The sequence below is a fragment of the Temnothorax nylanderi genome, unplaced genomic scaffold (assembly GCF_030848795.1).
Source record: "Temnothorax nylanderi isolate EJ_2023f unplaced genomic scaffold, tnyl_v1.0 TNYL_tig0265_pilon, whole genome shotgun sequence".
In the NCBI taxonomy this organism is placed as follows: Eukaryota; Metazoa; Arthropoda; class Insecta; order Hymenoptera; family Formicidae; genus Temnothorax; species Temnothorax nylanderi.
In genome coordinates, this window is record NW_027249327.1 from 40741 (window position 1) to 59306 (window position 18566).

General features: G+C 44.5%; 2 protein-coding genes across 2 annotated transcripts; one reads left to right on the forward strand and one right to left on the reverse strand.

Moving 5' to 3' along the window:
* The first annotated feature begins 243 nt into the window (after positions 1 to 243).
* Positions 244 to 13740, forward strand: LOC139780154 (uncharacterized). The gene is made up of 5 exons (XM_071718671.1): positions 244 to 945; positions 1078 to 1381; positions 1476 to 1768; positions 1851 to 1927; positions 2010 to 13740. The coding sequence occupies exons 3-5, from the start codon at positions 1593 to 1595 to the stop codon at positions 11564 to 11566; spliced, it is 9810 nt and encodes a 3269-aa protein (XP_071574772.1). The 5' UTR covers positions 244 to 945; positions 1078 to 1381; positions 1476 to 1592; the 3' UTR covers positions 11567 to 13740.
* Positions 13652 to 18349, reverse strand: Pi3k59f (phosphatidylinositol 3-kinase 59F). The gene is made up of 10 exons (XM_071718675.1): positions 18002 to 18349; positions 17489 to 17683; positions 16966 to 17395; positions 16786 to 16881; positions 16072 to 16695; positions 15508 to 15980; positions 15237 to 15425; positions 14985 to 15160; positions 14817 to 14891; positions 13652 to 14605 (listed from the first exon to the last, which is right to left on the reverse strand). Exons 1-10 carry the CDS (start codon positions 18070 to 18072, stop codon positions 14205 to 14207), a joined length of 2730 nt encoding a protein of 909 aa, XP_071574776.1. The 5' UTR covers positions 18073 to 18349; the 3' UTR covers positions 13652 to 14204.
* Positions 18350 to 18566: the final 217 nt, after the last annotated feature.

Here is an 18566-nt window from a genome sequence, read left to right on the forward strand (position 1 = left end):
TTCTCAAGAATTATCACAATAGAAATATGACGTCCATTGTCGCGAGAGAAGAAAAGAAAAGAAAACGGTGGATAAAAAATCGAAAGACGCGGGCGCGATTCGCAAAATGTTGGCGGTTGGTAGGCCTGCCGCCGAAGTCTCGCATCTCGCATCTCGCATCTCGCACTCGCGACAATCGCGATCACTCGCGACAGTCGCGACAGTCGCGACAGTCGCGACGACCCCAGACGACTCGGTCGAAAGAGAGAAGGTGGTGTTCGGGTCTACACACTCTACACTACACATTCAATCGTCGTGTATGGTCGTGTATCCGATCTACCATCTACCGTGTGAGGCCCCGTTGCGAGTCGGGTAACCGACATGTACGTACGTCTTGTTGCGCGAACGACGTAGCACTTTCGAAACGACGTTGTCGCCAAGTACGGTCTAGTTCGGCTCGGGCCTTTTTACTCGGCGATTGCATGCGTGCGAAATCGCGTATCGAGGCGTATCTGGCGGCCTCCGAGTGGTGTGCGTTTTGTGGCGGGATACGGCGGAGAGAGGTGCCGCGAGAAAAAGCGAACGAGCGAGCGAGCGAGCGAGTGAGAAAGGGACAAAGAGGAGGGTGAGAGACAGAGACGGAGAAAGTGCCCGCGCGCGCGCGCGCACGCGCGTGTGTGTGTGTGTGTGTGTATGTGTGCGCGCTCCTCGCGCCTTCCACCGCTGCGTTGCGTTCCTGGGACCGACGCTCGCCGACTTCCCGACGCATCGTGTATATATATATGTACACACACACGTAATACTCGTGAGCGTGTTGGTCGTGTTTAACCGGCGGTTCGCCCGAAACGGAGCTAGAGGTGCGCTAGAGGAACGAAGATACCGAGGGCTGATCGCTCGTCACGCGACTCACGGGCTAAGATGCCCGACGTAGCTGCCGCCAGCAACGTCAGCATCGTCAGCATCGAGGTAGCTAGACCACGCAGTCGTCTTTCGACTTTTTCGCGAGCACGCCGTGGACCTGTTTCCACCGTCGCGGTCGGTTGCATTGATACGCGAGATTCGTTCTGAACCAGTGTTATTTTTATGACTGTCGCCAAGGAGCATGCTTGGGATTCCGGAGGAATATTCGCTTAAGAGACATTTGCGGCACGTTCTACGGATACGACGAAACGTTTGGACAAACGTACAGTAACAGTTTCGACGATTTTAAGTCTATTTTGAAATCTTACAACGATTAATAAATAATTTATGGATGAAGGTTGTATGTGTATAGTATTTTCGACGGTTCTTGCATTCAGAGAATAATAAAAAGATTATTGTACGAAAGAGAGACATCGAGCTATCTGCTACGCTGCGACGTTGCATCTGCTCGTCGTTTGCCTGCTTGTACGTGGCTGTAAAGGTATCTTTTCTTTCTGAATGAGTTACATATAAAATATTTTAATCGTATATTGAGATTATGTGTGGTATAACTCGTAGAAATTTTCTTTGCGCAGCATACCGATCCTGGACAATTGCCAACGTTCCATTCGTCTAGAATAGATTTGAGAGAGCTCTCTCGCTATTTACCAATGTCGATTTTATAAAGGTCGCTAATCAAATATTTTGCAAAGATGTGTGAACAAACGGAAATCAATTATCTGGATGGAGATGTCGTTTGGGTTAAATTAGGAGCATCCTGGTGGCCTGGCCAAGTCCGTGGGCTGGATAATTTGCCGGAAGATATACAAATTGAATTTCGAAAGAAACCATTGATAGCTGCTGTAAAATTTTTTCAAGAGGACACCTAGTAAGTTACAAATAGCTTTATTAATTGATCTCGCTAGAGAAGAAATTGTTTAAAGCGACCATTTAAATGATCTTTCTTTCAGTGAATTTGTGAAAAATTACCAACAGATCTACAAGTACAATTGTACGCTTAAAGACGAATTTATCAAAAAGGGTATGGGTAAGTATAATACACAACTTATAATACAATTTTTTTTTTACAAATAAATCAAAATTATCGGTTCTTTTTTTTGTATTAATAGATAAATATAGGACCAAGAGTAAAGATGGTACCAGTTATATGGACAAGTTCCCAGGCGACGTGGAGATGGCGGAGAAATTAACGGGAGGAGATCCTGATATATTGAATCAGGAGAAATTTTGTCCTGAAGAGAAACCGGATATCTCCGCTCTGTTCGGTGAGAAGAAAGTTCCGAAGAAAAAGCGCGATCGCGAGGAAGGACATAGGCGGAGCGATGGCATGGATATCGCGAAGAAGATTACGCACCCACGCTTTTTACGCGGGGAGAGCGAACACGAAGTCCGCATTCGTCAGCAACCCAATAGTTTACCGTCGACTCCGACTAACGCAGGTTCCCCAGTGTATCGCTGTCACTTCTGTAACTTCACTTCTTCGCGCGTTAACGTTATCATTTGTCACATAAAAAGCCATCGATCCGACGACTCGCCAATGCCACGATTGAAGGTGAAGACGTATTCTCAATCGCGTGGTCGAATTACCGATACTAGTACGCCGAAACGAAAATATGTGAGGAAAGATAAAAGTCAATCGAGTAAAAAGAAGACCGAGAGTAAGCTAGAATCAGTTAAACGGAAGCACTCGAAACAGGGTGAAAAATCCAATAAGAAAAAGAAAACCGATCCGGAATTGCGAGAAAAGTTGTTGGCCGACTGGGATGACGAATCGGACGAAGAAACGAACGTTGATACAAATAATTCTTTAAATAGCAGGTTAAGCAGTTTGTCCATGGACAAGACGTCGTCAAGCGTCGATGATAGTAAGGATTATACTGAGAAGAATGCTGGAACTGCAGAGAATAACGAAATTGCAGCAGAAGCAGAAAAGCTACTTAAGGAAACCGAACAGTTATCTTCGATACACATGATGCGAGATTCATTAGACAGCTTACATGCTTCGAAGAACATACAATTTAATTTCGACAAAAAATCCGATTTTGAGAATTCTGGAAAGGATACGAAAGCTGGTGGCGGATCCAATCAAACGTTAACCAGGTTACAAAAAAGGGATACTTCGGGTTCCGATAGTGAGAGCAAACAGGTTTCCGATAAGGATGACAAAAAATCACGATTATCGTGCTTTGATTTTGATGAAGATGATTTGAGCGAGCCGTCTATACCGCCTGTACGAAAAATTCCCCGAGTTTTCGGCGAGAAGAATTTATCCTTGAAGAAAGAAATTATCAAGGAATTCGAAATGAGTCAAGCTCTGAAAAATGAAATTAAGAGGGAAGCCGATAAAGTATCTGAATTAAGTAAAAATATGGACTTGAAAGCTGACGAAATAATGGAAATAATACAAGGTAGAGACAATCGACGAGAGACGGAAGCTAAGGCAAACGAAAAGCCCAACGAGAGTGTCCAAGATAAAGCAAAAATGAAACAATCTGATGAAGATATAAAGGAAGAAGGGAAAACTATGCGATCCGAAGATAATCAACAAAAATCTAATATTAACACTTGCGAAACGGAGGTAGAGATTGTGGAAATATTTGAAGTTGAGAGAGGAGACGGTGACAATGGCCATTCTTCGAATGCTGCAAAGGACTTGGAAAGGAAATCTAAGACTGCTACCGATAAGACTGTATCGGTCAAGAGTAACGAAATGTCAGAAAAGAAGGACGAAACAGAGATTAAATCCAGCGATGAAAAATTACTACAGTCTGAGAAAACTGATTCAGAGGATGCAATCGCGGAATCTAATGACAACGCTTCGATGAAAGAAGCAGACGACACTTTATCGGAACGATTTACCACGGAAACGGAGGATGAGACCGTATCCGAATCTGCAGAGACTTTACCAGAACAAAGCGAAAATTCAGATACTGATATGTTAGACCAAAGTGTTGATAGTCTCTCGGGAAACCGTATTGGCCAGACATTAGTTAAAAGAGGAAGAGGGCGACCACGTAAGAACGCGAGATCAGCTGGTAAAGGTACTAGCGCGTATAAAAGTCCAAAGACGAAAGCTAATAGAGGCAACAAGAGAATTCGTGTGAGCGAAAGGATCGAAATCGAACGAAAGACTTCAGATTCCGATACAGATCGTTCGTATAGCGGTAGAAGACGCAAACCGAACAAGAAATACTTGGAGTCCGATATATACGTTCAAGATCCTGACTATAAAGCGTTCAGGACGGACGAGAGCCAATCTGAGAGTGAGTCTAAAGCTTCCGAAAGAATCGCAAGCAAATCTAGAAGAGGCAGACGTTCTAAAGGAGTTGACAAGAGGAGCAACGAACTCGTCACTCAGATGGATAAGCAAGAGATAGAAGTATCTGATCAAACATCAACTGTCGCCGAAAACAATGTTAGCATCTTATCGATTGATATAAAAAACAAAGCACCTGAGGGTAAAAAGGAGATCTTTTCCGAAGAAGAAAAAGAGAGAAAATCTGTAGAAGTGAAATGCGATGTACTCAAGGAACAAGTAAAATCTCTGGACGAAATAGCTACTGTAAAAGTTGATGCAAATGTATCTTCGAAAGATGTAGAAATGACAATGTCGTTCCAGAAGCCAGAAGCTACGAATAATACGGAGAAAGTAGGACTTGGTACAGATAAGACTGTGAAGGAACTATCCGAAACGGAGAAGAAAGAAGGTCTATCAAAGCAAAGTAAAGATACCGAAGGCTTTACAGATTACGAAAAGCCGTTAATCGTAGAGCAAGTTGAAGATACTGCCGATAATATTGAAGTGCAAGATGCCATGAAAACAAACGTGGATATTCTGCCGCCAAAAAAGTCCCAAATAAAGAAATTTGAATTGTCACAAATAGATTTTGCTGACGCAGATATTCAAGCTAATAAAAGTGCGGAAATTGAGCCTGAACTGGAACCTAAACTTGAATCTCAGTCTCAGCCTGAACTTGAACCTGAATGTAAAGTTGAATCTGAACCCAAAATTGAAGTTGAATTCGAGCCTCAGCCTGAATCTCGGAATGACGTTGACGAGAAAGTAAAGGAAGAAGATGAGACAAAGACGACGATAAGCAAAGTAACGGATGAAATTGGTGAAATTTTGAACACCGAGAACGAACAACGAAGAAACCTGAAAAGTTCCGAGCTACAGAAAAAAGTAGATAAATCAGATGAAAAAGAACAAGAGACGCAATCGATGGAGGAAGAAAAATCGCAGAAAACGCAGGATGTTAATCAGATTAAATTGAAGTCGCCGGGAAAGTCACCTAAAGCAGATGACGCAAGAAATACACCAAAAAGTCCAACGAAAACATTAATCGAGCAACAATCGACACCCAAAAAATCTTCAATGCAAACGAGATACAAAGGTAGATTTACTCCAGAAACAGGTAAAGGAAGAAAGGACAAAGACTTATTTTTGGAAGAAAAACCAGCCAATACGTTCCAGGAGGCTTTCTTGAAGACTTTACAAATGGATAAGAAGAAGATTATAGTTGAAAACGCTGAGATGTCATCCAAAGAGAAAAAGGAGAAAAAGACCACCAAAAGAAAAGCTGAGGCGATCGATGCTAGTATCGCTGCTGTATCTGCGCAAAGTAAAAAGATTGACGATTTGAACAAAGATTTGGAGATACCTGAAAATATTCAAATCGGAGAAAATGTACCGATTGTGAGTGATCTTGAAAATGTTGAAGTTGTTGTCGAAGAAAAGATTGAGATCGATACCAAAATTGGAGATAATGTCCTCGATTCTGATGGTCATCGGCTTGTGCCGTCATTCGGCGAATTCGTTGCCACGTCTAAACCATTACTTGAGTCGGAAACACTCCCTGTTTCCGAAAATAACACAAAGAGTATCTCCAATGTCAAAAAATTGGATGAAATCCCGAAAACGTCCATAGCTACATCATTATTATCGTCTGATATCAACGTACCGGTAAAAAAGCGTGAGATGCCGCGAATAATAGAAAGCGTAACGTTGACTGAACCGGTCCAAATTTTGAAGACAAAGTTACTCGATAAAGTACCGCATAAAGGTGTGAAGCACAAGCTGGAAGTGGATACTGCGAAAAAGAGTGATCAAAAAAGCGGTCCCAAGGCAAAAATAATTAAAATAGAGACCCTGCCATCGAATAGCAAGATGAAAACTGCTGTAAAATCCAGCCCGCACATGTCTTTGACGAAAAAGCTTCAAGTATTAAAGACAGAGGAGACAGACGCGCTTCTGGAAGCGCAGACCAAGGAACAAGCCGTCGCAGCTACATCGCAGACCATCGTGACCACGCCGATAACGGAAAAATACGTACAACAGAGTGCTCAGAGTCTCGCGGATATGGAACTGGATATCAACTCGATGCCGTTCGTTCTCAGCGAGGACGTGCTGACGCCAGAGAGCATCGAACAAATGCCTGTCGTTATATCTTCCATTATGCCAACTTCCAGCTCAATTCCAGCCACGCTCTCCTTTACTCCGACTACGCAGATAGTGTCGCCCACTCAGCAAACTCAATTCAAGATCGCAAACGAGACTACCGCGGCGGAAACGTCGCCGACAAAGAAAAAGAGTGGGGTGCCGGCGATATTGAAGACCAAGAGCAAAGCGAAACCAACCATCACGAATGTTAAACCGCTGGTACAGCCATTTACCGGTGGGGTGAAGAGTTTGAAATTTCAAAGCGCTCAGCCAGCCGGCAAACCGCCAGCCCTTTTGACGCAGAAAGGTACCACTCCAGGAAAGTATGTTATCGTGCAAACCACGGGTGGCCAACAACTGCGTTATAGCGTTCAGGGAGTTCAGGGTAAGTCCGGCACTCAACAGAAAATTGCTATTCCAACTAGCGGCAAGGCAGCAGGCAACGCGCAGGTGATTCAACAAGGTGGCAAAGTCGTTATATTAACGTCGGGACAGTCTTGCCAGACCAAGATGGTGCCGTTGAACATTTCCAAGACTCTGAGCGGCAAAGTACAGAGGATCGTGACGAGCAAAGGTCAGCTGCTGTGCCCGATCAGTCCACAAGGTGGTATAATCGCTACCAAGACTATTATTGCGCCAAAGGCCGATACCGTAGCTGCCACCGTCGCCGCTACCGTCGCTGCTGCTGGCAGCTCACCTACCACATCCAAATTGACCACCGGTGGTCACAAGATTATTAATACGCAGGGCATAATCACGTCCAAGGGCATGCTTACTCCGATTTCAGGTAATATCGCTAAAACAGCTTTATTCACGGGCACGTTGTCCCAGGGAATTCTCACCAAAGATGGCATCTATACCCCGATCAGCGCTTCGGCTTTGGGCGGAAAAACCATCATCGGCTCGAAGGCTCTAGTTACGAAGGGTGGCACGACTCTTTTGACTTCTCAAGCTCAAGGTCTAGGTGGCGCGAAAGCGATCTTGACACCGGTGTCTCAAGCCATCACCGGTAAAACCATATTGAGCCCGCAAGCTGTCATCAGCAACAAAACCATTCTGACGCCGATAACCGGGCAACAGGTTAAAGCCATCGCCGCCAAGAGTCCAGTTAAAGGCGGCAAGGTGCAGTATCAGCTACAGCAAAAGGTACAGCTGCCGATCCTGCAAAAGTCTGCGAAGGTGCAGGCTCCGATATCGGTCGCAGGCTCGCAAACAAAGGCTTCCGTGAAATCGCCATCGGGCAGCACGTTGATTCTACAGAACACCGCTAACGCCGGTGCGGTATCTCAAAAAACTATGTCACATAGCAAGAAGATTGTCAAGCAAACGGTGGTGCAGCCAGGTACCAGCATTCAAGGCGTCGCTTCGCCGAGCGGCACACAACAAACGGTGACGATGGTGCAGCAGGTACAGCAGGTACAGCCGAAAGGCAAAGCCGCCGTGTCGTCAACCGTGCAAAAAGTCATTATACCTCGAACTAGCAACCGCCAGATGAAAAGTCAGCAAAAGATCGTCGTCCAGAAAATGCAAGAGCCGGCTGTATCGACGATGCAGAATGTCCAAGCGAAGCAGACGGTCGTCGCGACTGCCGCCACAACCACAACTGTGACGATTCCCGCCACCGCCACGACCGCCGTCACCCTTGCTACCCCCACCAAGACGGTCGCCCAGTCGAAACAGACAACTCCCGCAACTTTCAAGTCCTCCGCCAAATCTTCGGTCTCGAGTAAGGCACAGAAAAATCTGTTGAACATCGCCGTGAACTCGATGAGCCCCGCTACCACCACCTCGAACGTGAATGTCGCCGCGGCCAGTACCGCTACTTTATCTTCGCTAGAACCACTCAACGCGGAGAAGAAGGCGAAAATGGATCTCCAGCTTGCCCCGGATGCCCCGCAGAAAGAGCTGGGCAAAACTGAGAAATTTCAAGCTGAAAAAGGCGACGCGGAAAAAGTGGAGGAGTCAAAGGTGGCCGCGCAGCCCCAGATCATGGCTCTGCCGACAGAGAGCAGTGACGGCACGCAAACCTACGTGTTGGTAACGATAGACGAACAAGGACAGATACAGCCACTCGATAACAATACTCTCATGTCGTTGGAAGGAACGACGCAGAACCCGGACGGCTCGAGAACCTTGTACATAGATCCCAGCTCGCTGGGAGAGGCCGGAACCCTGGATAACATTGTTCTTCAGTTCGACAACAGTGTCTTGCCGAATATTCAAGCCAACGTGACAGAGGCTAGTCAAACGACAATCGTAAGCGAGAATTTTCCCGCGTCGAAGGTGATACAAACGTCCAATCAGGACATCCTGGCGGCCGCTCTCGCCAACACGGACTTTCAGCAGGAGATCAATTTGCCGGAGAATCAAGCGGGTAGCGTCATGACGCAGACCGGTCTGACTCAGACGAGTCTCATCAATCAGACCATCCTGCAGTCAACCATCATCCCACCCACGCAACCGATATCTTCGCCCTCGGTGCTGGAGACTTCACTGACTCTGAATCAACCGATCATGACGCCGCTCGAGGTGCCGAGCAATCTGCCGATTCAGTCGACGGATTCGACTGCCACGTCGGTGGTCTCCACTATCCCATCGTCCCTCGAGCTACCGATCACCATTACGAATCCTAGCATCTCCTACATATCCGCCACGGGAGAGACGCAGATTCAGATCCCCGGCAACTCGATGCCGGACATCGGCGAGATTATAGAGAGCCCGGCGACGGTAGCGAGCGGAGAGATAGATCGCACCAAGATTCCTGCGAATACTCAGTACCTGGTGATTCCGAATCTGGAGGATAATATCGCGGCCACGGAAACGCAGAACGTTCAGGGCGCCGAGATCACGATCGCGCCGTCGACCTCGTACACGGTCACTGTGCCGAACAGCATAATCCTGGAGAACCCGCAGATACAAACTACTCCGTCGATGCCGATCATCGACGATACATACGTGGACAATTCGCAATTAGCCACAACGATCGTCACCGACCAGACATTCGTGGACGTGCCAGTATCGGAGATACTGGTCTCCAAAGTTTCGGAGAACGCGCAATCGCAGGATATCACGGTAACGTCGGAAATGATTATTTCCTCGCATCAGGTTTCAGCCTCTCCGCAGAAATCGATTACATTGACCAACAAGAACTTGGACGAGGAACAGCCTACGACCTTGCGAGAGGTTTACTCTTCTCAGCAAGTTCCCAACACATCGGAGGAACTGATTCTGCAGCAATCGGCTAACGAAGATACGGCCTCGAGCACGATGGAAGTTGTGCGGGAAACGAAAAACGGAAATAAAGAGAGCGACGCTACGATAACCGGTTTATCGACGATAAATGAAATCACTTTGATCACGTCCGAATCTAATTCGCAAATAGATTCGATGAAACAATTGAGCTTCGAGGTGACAGACTCGAGCGAACGTAAAACCGCGAGCGAATCGCACGAGGCAAACGCGTCGGATAAACTGAAGCAGCTAACGGTTTCTGAAGGATCTAGTGGTAATGCTAAGTCGGCGGACCAGGAGGTAGCAGGCACGAACACAAAGAAGGGTCGAACAGCTTCACGAGTTCTGTCGGCTAAATCATCGAATTCCCCGAGTGACGCGACCATGGAGTTGGACAAAGTGGTCGAACCGGATCTATTCGCCAGAAGCACAATTGGCAAGCAAAATGCGGCGGATTGTCAAAGCGACGAGCCATCGTCGCAGGAGGAAACGGACAGACGTCGCCTGCGCCAGAGTATGGAACTGCGATTCGAGGAAGAGGAGGCGGAGGAGGCGACGGCGACGGCGACGATCGCGGAAGCTAGTCAAGAAACGCCTTCGCAGTCTCAGTACGAGCGGTTCAACGTGTCTGTCAGCAGCGACTCCACGGATCTACCTAGTCAATCCGCTTCCAAGTTGGAGAGCTCCGCAGGCGAGGCCACCCAGTCGATCGCGTACGAACCAATGGAGACGGACGAGGAGACTGTTGTGGCGGAACCACCGTCCCAGTCCTTTGAACATACAAAGATCAACGAAGCGTCCCAGTCTTACGAAGCTTCGGCGGAATCCAATGTGAACGCGCCGACGCAGTCCTTCAACGAGATCGTGCAGAGTCAGGTGGAGCGACCGAGTGCCGGCGACGAGGCGATCGACGATCAAAGCTTCCCCACGCAGAGCTACGAGGTCGACAAGGGCGAGAGCATGGCGGAGAATTTGGAAACCGATGCAGAGATCAGTCAGGAGGGTAATATACCATCGCAGTCGAACGACGTCGGTGTCGATGGCATAGGCACGTCGTCCGTGTCGACAAATAATTCTGGATTGAACGAGGACGAAACAGCGAGTTCGTCCTACGTGCCGGAGACCCCCGAGAACCAAGAGCGCGATCAGGATCAGGAGAGCGCGATAAGCACCTCGTCGTACGAGATCCCGCCATGCGAAGAACTCAACATCGCTTCGTCCAGCGTGATACCGGACACGTCGGTCAGCACGGAGCACTCTGGTATCCACGACAACGGCGTCCCGGAGATTCCGACTTCTTCGTCGTACAACCTGAATCCCGACATCACGTCGACCCACCACGTGGACTCTGTGCCTACTTCGAGCGACTACGAGGACCAGGTGATAGTCGAGCAGAACGTGTCGACGTCGTACGAGGTGCCGATCTCGATGCCCGGCCTGGAGGAGACCTGCTCACAGAACTTTGTCACGGAGAGCGGCGATCGTCACCGGAACGAGCCATCCAGTTACTACGCTCATCAGCAGGAGGTGACGGCGAGTTACTACGAGTCCGTAGATCAAGATGCGAACTCACGACTGGAGGAGGATCCCCACGAGGAGCACGTCACGCCCGGTGGCTACTACGAGGGTAATCCTCAGGAGGTGAGTCAGAGCTACTTCGCCCCGGCCGAGGAGACGCCCAACTACCCCAGTCATGGCATCTCGCCCGGCTATTACGACCCCAGCAGACCCGAGAGCGAGGCGAGCCAGAGCTACTATTCCACGGCTGACGATCTGGACGGCAAGACGGAGCAGTCGTCTTCGTCGCCGAACGTCGAGACGTCGCAGAGCTTCTATCGGGAGAGATCGAGCGACCTGAGACTGAGGCAGCAGGGTGAGGCCACGCCGACGTATCCCGAGGGATACCCGGTCGACTACACATTGGAGAACTCGCCGATCGAGAGGCATGATCTTGTGGAGAGCTCGGTGCCAGCTACTAGGCCTATGGACAGGTAATATATTGTCGGGGGTAGTGGTAACGAGTAACGATACGTGTTTCCACTTGAAATAGACTATGCGGCGGGCGCACCGTCCGCACGAACACACACACACACACAAACTTTTGAATCTATTTTTAAATGTAAATATAATGCGTTAAGTTAATTATAATATTGAGTAAGCGCTTAGACTTTTAGACTGCAGTAAAACTTGGCGTTAGATTTTATCGCTAAGCTCCTAGATGTACAAGAGCGAATGCACTCGCGCGTACGAGCGCGCGTGCATTTATCCATACTGAAACAAAAAGAAAACAAAAGCTAAAAGAACCGCGAATATATTCCGCGGATCATATAGGATTCGATATTATATAGATACACTTTCATCATTGCATCAAAATATTGTTGTGGTCTTGATTTTATCCTCATCGACGTTTGATATGATGAAGAAAGAGGAAATGTTCATACAATCGCGCTAGAGTAAATGAAGAAAAAAGCAAGCTATTATATATATATATCATTATTCTTTCTTTAGAGTATCATAAAGATTCATGTCGGATGAACGGTTCTCGATTTCCGTCAATATTTCTGTGTGTCTACAACGGAGCAGCAATAGTGAGAATCGCGGTAGCGATCGTGCACGATAAAGATTTCTTTTATCATATCGAGATTTAAAAGGCATGATAATTGATGGTCAAACCAATTTCGTACGATCGCGACAAAGGGAAAATCATAATCAACGTCGCAGGATTTCACTGCTGCTCCGTAATGTCATGTCGTAATGTAAGCAGTTCATTTGTAACAGTTGTAAGAGATAAGAACTCATGTGTGATTGTTTAAAACAAAACGGAACCGTAACAAACCTAGTGGAGGTCCTGATTTTGCTCTTTAATCTTTAATAGTAATAAAACCGAGACTGATAATGTTCTCGCTTGTTTCATTCACTCTCTTGACAGGCATCTGTGACAGCCGTTCGGTTTGCTATGGCTCTGAGAAACAAAGAGCACAATATTTCTGATTATATATCCATAATCACAATGTACGCCCTGCAATTCGACGAAAACGCAAGAAACGGAGACTGTCTTGATCTATCGTTTAAAGACTTTCCCGACCTTCTCGAATAAGTTACGCCGTGCCTCGCTTTGCTCAATGTGAACAGTGTAATTGTTAAATAGCGATTTGAGAATCGCGATGTAGAATGTGCAAGGCTCTGAGCGAAACGAGGATCATTCTCTACTAGCTTATGTTTTAGTTTATAGAGCCAATACAAACTATATATATATATATATATATATATATATATATATATATATATATACTCTATTTATACATATACATACGTGTATATGTATATATAGAAAATAAAAATGTGCTTATTATTTCACTTATATAAAGTGTACCTTGCATACTAATGAGGCGATTGATGTGAAGAAAGCGAGCAAAGATTTTAATTGTTACAAAATCTGTCATGCTTGAGACGTACCTAAATTAGCCTGGAGAACGTTTATAAACGCGAAGAAATTGTAATTGCAAAATATGCTGGAAATAGTTCTTGAGGATTTTTACTGTGCAATCTTCAAGCAAGGCAGATTTATCAAAATGTCATAAAAAAAATTATATTCTTTATTATAGTCTCACGTTACATTAAAAATAAATCAATGTTTTTATTTCTTATGGCGTTTTTAATTATGGTCACGCGTGTACATATTATGTTGATATTGGAAGATGAAAAATTTGTGTATTCTCATGTCAAACGTAGCTCGATACAATATCGTAGCGCATAAGAAAGAAACCTGAGAAAACTTCAAGGACAGACTGATTACTCTGAATTCTTTTGATATATACGTATATAAGTGTACGTATGTATTAAAAAAGTTACATAAAAATTCGTGTATATTTACAGACGCATATAATACTGCAAGATGGGAAAATATATAGCTACATTTTTTCTATTAAAACGAAAAGAAACCTTTCTGATAAGATAAAGTATATGTATATGTATTTGTTGACTTTATTAAATTCATAAATGGCATAAAGTGATGATACTGACGAGTAGAGTAGCTCTCCTCTGCGTTTCACATGTCGATAATATTTTCAACACTAACAATATTATCTATTTAGATTTATTTCTATTGTGTGCACCACATACACTTGTAATTAAAAATAAAATAAATATACGAGTATTTACATAACTGATTACATGTGCAATTAATATGTTTTGTCGCTTCTCTGCCGCTGATATCCTACTACGATAAATTACACATTTTATAATAGTGTACAAAAAAATAGTATTCTCACAATTAGGCACGCTCGTTAAAATTTTGATAAGTCGTATATCATGTTTTTTTTTTTTATAAATTATTCGTCTGTAGATTTCGTAATTATTACATATGTATATGTTCGAATATAGTAATTATACGTATTGAAGCTTGGAGCATTTATAGAGATGCAGAGTCAGTGTCAACTCGCTGGAAAAGTATCAAGCAAGAAAATAATAATTTTTATCAAAGATTTATTACCTAAAATGCTCCGAAAATACAATAAATTATATTATTATGTTACAAACACGCTGTGGTCGTTTTATATACAATATAACGATAATCTACCATTCAAAAAGGAACACAATCTGTATGATTTCGCTGTAAATTGGTTTCGTCTTATTACTTTCTCCAATACTGCGCAAATTTGTGGAGTTGTTCTACCAGCACAGCCATTACCGCGGTGACCGACAAGTCTAAAAGATTGTGCACGTAGTGCACCGCCTCTTCGTCGCTCAAGTCCAATCGCAATTTATCCTGGACCTTCTTCACGGCTTTGTCCGGTTCTAGGGCGATATCGGGCACACTGGCGTCTACCATCAACGAGAACAGATTCAATATCAAATTGGCATGCCTACGCAAATGTAGAAATGCCGTGTAACATTGCTTCCGGAATTCGTGATAATGTTCAGAACCGACACCGCCCATAGCTTCGACCATCTCCTTGCTGAGTTTCATAGGAGGAGGGAGAGGCTTCGGATCTCTGTTTAATATGTAGCCAAAATCGATGTGAAAGAGTTTGCCTGCGAATTACAAAATATTGCGCGTTTGATATATTTTGGTTTCGTTAGAGAAAGAGAGAGAGAGAGAGAGAGAGAGAGAGAGAGAGAGAGAGAGAGAGAGAGAGAGAGAGAGAGAGAGAGAGAGAGAGAGAGAGAGAGAGAGAGAGAGAGAGAGAGAGAGAGAGAGAGAGAGACAACCTTTAGCAAAAACGAATGTTGGCGAGAACAATACCTGATGCCGTGAGAAGCAGATTATCCAAGTGACGATCGCCGACGCCCAGTACATATGTAATTATGCAATAACCAGCTGCATAATTTGAAAGAAATTATTTAAATGATGTATCATTTATTATATCGTTTTTTTTTTTTTTGTAGAATTATACATATTATTCGTGTTTACCGCAACTGCGAACGTATGTGTCCATGACTTCAGGTACTACTCCGTAAGGTCCAGTTTCGGAAGGATGGTGTTTTCGAAAGAAATTCAATATCGATCCTTCGCTAGCCAGAACTTCCGCAACTGTTGTAGATTCGATAAATTGTACAAAACCATGCTTAGTGCTTGTTGCGAGCACCCTGAAATCCCACGATCGAGTCATTAGATAATAGTCTTACGTAATATTCATTAGCTTTTACATAAACTGCTTTTTACCTATACGGAGTTAGTTTCAAGTCCAAATTCTCCCTTCTCAATAATTTATCCATGAGCGCTATCGTTTGCAAAATTAATTGATCTTGTCGTAAATCGTCTCCGTGTTTAAAGATGGCAATATACTCGGTATTATCTGTCGTCAAGAATGTGAGTTTCGATGGCATGAGCGCAGACTTGAAAAGACTTGCCCTATAAAATTAATTGAGTAAAGATATAAATATGAAGGAACATGAACATTGGTGGACAAACATCAAACAACTTGAATGTATACTTTTCCGGGATAATTCCCTTGATACAAATTTCAGGATCCAAGGGGAAAGGTATCGGCTCGAAATTGGAGAAATTAATCTTGAACGCCGGATCTGGGTCCGTCAGTAATGCTCTCAATCTATCAGTTTTTTTCTTCCGATTTCCGCTTTCTCTCGCAACCGCTTTTACCAGAAACACCAATTGATCGATGAATACCTTCTGTCGTAAGAGGAACGCTCTTCTCTTTTGCCAGATGGTATTCCCCTGCGCTAACATCATGGAAAACATTTTCATTACGGTAACATACATTTCCCTAACTCGCGTATCTTGTTTAGCGCTTATCGCGGGATCAGTTTGATCCTCGCACTCGATAGAGAGATACCAATAGAAGTAATTAGCCAGCATCGAGTTCTGACAAGCGCGAGTAATTAAAAATGATGCTAGATCCATAAGCGGTTCTTGGCTCGTCGACAACTGGCTCTCCGATTCACTAGACTGCAAACAAATGCAAAATCGAAGTACATTAGGATTTGTATTTGTATCTGTAGCTGTAATGTATTCGACAGAGATATATGCGTTGACTCACAGTTGTAACTGGGGTAGATGTAGAATCGCTGTTTTTTACATCTTTGTCGAATTTCTCGGTTTTCTCGAGTTTCTCCGTTTTTTCCAATCTTTCGCTTCTTTCCAGTTTGTCAGTGCTCCAATTTTTCGACTCCGTTCTCTCGTCCTTCTCCTTCAACATCGCTTGATAAGCAGCCTTAATGCTTTCAAAGTCTTCATACTTTAACGCTTGTACCAATTGCAACAAGTACAACATTAAATCATCGTCCGGGGCTTGGTTAAGCCTGCTAATCGCGTATCTCCTAATAGCCGGATGAGTGAACGCGGGTCCTAGTAATTCTAAGGCGTCTTCGGAATCCGGCGGGGCCCATAAAGCTAGCATCTCCAAGGCTTGGCGTTCCTCACCGGCGACTTTCCAGTTAACGCACTTGACAAACTTGGTCAACGCCTTTTTCTGACTAGACAAATAGAATCTATACTTCCAAATTAAATCTTGTTCCTCGGTAGAAAGCGCGGTCGTTGGAGAATATCCCAATATCGTATTTAAGGCATCCCGCACGGTCGAAGTAGGTTTCAATTCGCGAGTATTACCGCCGCTACGTAAGCTGCGCGCCAATTTATGATGTTTTGCCTCCACAAGGTTCTCCTGGAAGAAAATTTGAAAATGTAGAGCTTTATATCCTTGAAATATTTGAGTTTAGGGCATACATCACCATTTCCTTTTGCAAGACCTTACTTGTAAAATCTCATAGTCAGGAAGCGTCACAACGTCTGGCTGTAATCTATGTTGAAAAACCTCATCACCATCTTTTTCGTAATATACAATTGAATACTGTAATAAAATGAAATAGATACATTAATTTATCTTGTTATATAAAAATTATGCATCCATAGAAAATTTTACACATATACGTACCGGTACACCGTCCATCGTTACCTCTGGAAATTCTATCATCAAATACAAGTATTCCGACGCTCTTTTCTCCCTCTCATTGATTAATTCGATCTCCCTGAAAGTCAATCTATCCAGCCAATCAATTTTGTTGATTTGCCCATTTCTGTGTTTCTTAACGAGCTTTGCTAGCCTCTGCATTTGTTCTTTCCCATGATCTCTAGCTTTACCCGGGGTACTAGTCGGAACACCGCCATCAGCCTCTATCCCAGGCCATACTCTAAGGTCCAACATGCCTTGTCGATACACTCCATGCTTGCCGAATAAAGATATAGTCGTACCACCTACTGGAAGCTGTCTACCAGGTCCTGCACAGTCGTACAGAGTTATACACAGCTGAGCATCGCGTGGCAAATCCGTATAGGAAATTGGCAGATAGACCCACTGGTTCCAGCTAAAAATGTTATCTCAATAGTAAAGAGATGTAGACAGGAAATGCGCGCGGACAGAGGATGGCGTAACATTGTAAATGCAAAACTCAACGTACTTCCAACGGGTGGTAAAGTGCTTATAGGCTGTATGTACAGGCAGGGCCAATGGTCTACCACCAGCCCATACTTGAAGAGACGCGGCTAGATCCCCACGAATTCCACCGCTCTCATACAGACCTGAGTATTTGAGTAAAGGGTCTAAAAGGAGCTCGTCGTATTCGGGTCTGTGTCTCTTGCCCTCTAACGTACCTCTGTAAAATAATAGACCAACGATACCGTCTTGTGACCACGTCAGACGTCAGACGTCAGACGTCTAAAAACTGCCAATTACGTATGCAATCGGCACTAAAGATAAAGACTGAATGTTTCAACACGCATACACACGCACATTCGCACACCCGCACGTACGTTAATTACTCTGATCCGATTATTTCACGATAGCATAATTAATGGATGTGTTTGCATCATATGCGGACGGAATGCCAAGATATTCTTATCAGGTGGTAAGCTGGTAACCTCATTAGATCGGTTAGACAGTAATAGATGAGACGATATATAACGAAACTTACATCTTAACTTGTATCCTGGTATCTAACGAAGAACTATAGACATAAAAAAACTTGTCGCTCGTATTCTCCATCGTGTCGCTGTCAAATAATCAAAAACTTATTACGCATCCATCTCCGAGACTATGCATTACGTCCACACTGTTGCATTACTCTATACTCTATACTAGTCTATAAGTCTATACTCCATACTGTTACAATTGCACAAATATTGCAAATTGCAATTCGTATTGGTTAGGCATAAATGCAGATATACATATATGTATATCTATATAATTAACCAATTATTGACGAAAAAGAAATCGTCCCCGTGGCCCGTGCGACGTGCGACACAGTGCGACACACGGTGACACGGCACACCTGGGCACACCTGGGCACACCTGGGCACACCTGAAATCTGAAATACACCTGAATACAGTGTCAATACACCAAAGATTGCGCGAAACTACACCGAGCATCGTCGATGTTGAAGAGCGCTACATTATCATAATTTCTCCGATTAACGTGATCCTTCGATTAAACTCACTCTTCGTCTCTTTCTAGGGGGACAGAAATCGGAGACTAGTGT